At 37.9% G+C, this 2,512-nt stretch overlaps 1 protein-coding gene across 1 annotated transcript in view; it reads right to left on the bottom strand.

Annotated features, from left to right (window-relative positions):
* Nucleotides 1-2,512, bottom strand: part of LOC116686626 (titin-like) — a gene marked incomplete in the record, with an annotated part of 242,683 nt that overhangs the window by 101,972 nt on the left and 138,199 nt on the right. The window contains 2 exon segments of the mRNA XM_032511647.1: nt 757-905; nt 998-1,312. Coding sequence (XP_032367538.1) covers nt 757-905; nt 998-1,312 — 464 coding nt within the window.

Genomic DNA, 2,512 nt, shown 5'->3' with positions numbered 1-2,512 from the left:
AGCTTTAGCATTTCAAGTTTTTTTTTAATTCTTCCACCTTTTTTACATTATTGTTGTCATTAAACTTAATTAAAGCCATTCCTACTTTTTCAACTATGTTTTACTTCTTAAGCTTCTTCTTACTGATTTAAGCTATTCAACCAGGTTAGCTTTAGCATTTCACCTATTCAGCATTTTCAAATATTCTCACTACTTCAACATCTTCTACGATGTAAAGATTCTCCAGTTTAGTTAGATTCAGTTTTGCTACACTTTTACTGAGTAAGCTAGTTTTAAGGATAGGTTTAGCTTTGAGCAATCAGCTATTCAGCATTCCCACGCATTTTCTGCAGGAAATGCATTTCCTAGTTATAATTATTATTATTATTATTATCATTATTATTTCATGTATATTGCATCTCTAATATTAGGTATAATTCTATATGAATGAGGGTTATCGACCATGGATTCTAAAATGTAGTGTAAAACTAGTAAGGTGGTGGTAGTGAAAACTAAAAGAAAAAGTCTGAAAAAGGGATGAAAATGTCAAATTCTTGTCCCTGTTTGACCTGGGAGGACAACAATAATTAATAATCTACTCACATACACACCTGGACACTCTAACTGGCCTTAACTGATATTTATGCTATAGGTCTTTTAACAGCTAACAGTGTGTTGTTCTTGTTATTGTGTATTATTTTGATCCTGTATTATATATTCCTCTCTACAGTCTATGTGTGTGATCCAATCCCCAGATGGAGTCTGATTGGCTGTCACCTTGACCCAGGCCTCGGTGCCCTCCTCCTTGTACTCCACCCAGTAGCCGATAATCTTGGAGCCGCCGTCCTTCAGAGGCGGGATCCACTCCAGGTCCACCGAGGTCCTCGTCCAATCAGAGACCTTCGGGGTGGGAGGAGAGGGCGGGGCTACAGGAGCAGACAGACAGGCGGTTAACACAATCAAAACAGAAGCATCTCAGTCCCAAAGCCCCCCCGGTTGGTTCTGGTCCGGTTCTTACAGATGGGGTCCCTGGCGAAGATGGGATCTGTGGGTTTGCTGACGGGCCCGGGTCCGGCGGCATTGATGGCGGTGACTCTGAACAGGTACTGCGACCCCTCGATGAGCCCGCTGACTACGAACTGCTCCCCCATGCCCGAGGGGCGCAGCGGGTCTCGGCTGACGCGGGCCCAGCGCTTGCCGGTGGTCTCCTTCCTCTCCAGCCAGTAGCCGGTGATCGGCGTGCCGCCGTCGTCCTCCGGCTCCTCCCAGCTCACCGTCATGGAGTCCAGCGTCACGCCGCCGACCGTCGGCTTCTCACACTGGCCCGGGATCGCTGCACGGGGGGGGGGGGACAAGGTCAGGGGGGTTAGTTTTACCCTTCCTGGTGTCCTCGGGGCAAACTGGACCACTTTAAAAAATGTCTCTATCTGAAATATGAGTTTCTTTTTAACCAAATTACCATAAAATGGATTCCTTCCAACGCTCGTTTATTCCTCTGATCTTATCTATTAGTCACAATAATTCATAATTTCTGCTTTTTAACACAGATATTAGATATATAAGCTGTATAAATGAGGGTTATTGACCATGAATTACAAAAAGTAGACAAACTAGTGGTATTGGTCAATTTTGTAGCATTTGGAGAGAAAAATAGTTTTAAAAAATTGTAAAAAAGAGAAAAATGTCAAATAAAGTGACAAAAATGTGAAAAGGTGTTGGAAACAATCACAAAAATGTAAAAAAAAAAAAAAGACAACTCAAAAAAAAAAAGCATTAACCTCCTGTTGTCCTCCTTTAATAAATATCTACATCTGAAATCTGAGTTTCTTTTAAACCAAATCACCATAAAATAGATTCCTTCCAACGCTCTTTCATTCCTCTGATCTCAACTATTAGTCAGAATAACTCATAATTTATGCTTTTTACCTCAGATATTAGGAATAATTCTATATAAATGAGGGTTATTGACTATGAATTCCAAAAATTGGTATAAAACTAGTGGTATTGGTCATTTTATAGGAGAAAAAATAGGAAAAAAAATGACTTTAAAAAATTGTAAAAAAAAGATAATATGTCAATAGAAATGACAAAAATGTGAAAAGATGTCAGAAATAGTCACAAAAAATGTTTTTTAACTCTAATATTAGGTATAATTCTATATAAATGAGGGTTATTGACCATGAAAAAGTCTAAAACTAGTAAGGTGGTGGTGGTGGAAACTTAAAAAAAGTCTGAAAAAGGGACGAAAATGTCCAATGTTTTGTCCCTTTTTGACCCTGGAGGACAACACCAGGGTTAAATAGATATAGCTAAGATAAGATATAGTTATAGTAATAAAATAAAAATAATTATAATTAATAATAACATGTTACAAGCTCAGGGACATGTGTTAAGATAAGGTATAGTTCTAGTAATAAAATAATAATAATTATTAATAATAAGATGGGACATGTGTTAAGATAAGATATAGTTATAAAATAATAATAATAATTAATAATAACATGTTATAAGCTCAGGGACATGTGTTAAGATA

This window comes from Etheostoma spectabile, unplaced genomic scaffold (genome assembly GCF_008692095.1).
Source record: "Etheostoma spectabile isolate EspeVRDwgs_2016 unplaced genomic scaffold, UIUC_Espe_1.0 scaffold406, whole genome shotgun sequence".
NCBI classification, from domain to species: domain Eukaryota; kingdom Metazoa; phylum Chordata; class Actinopteri; order Perciformes; family Percidae; genus Etheostoma; species Etheostoma spectabile.
Note: the sequence above shows the minus strand (reverse complement) of the source record. Positions and strands in the feature narration are given on the sequence as shown.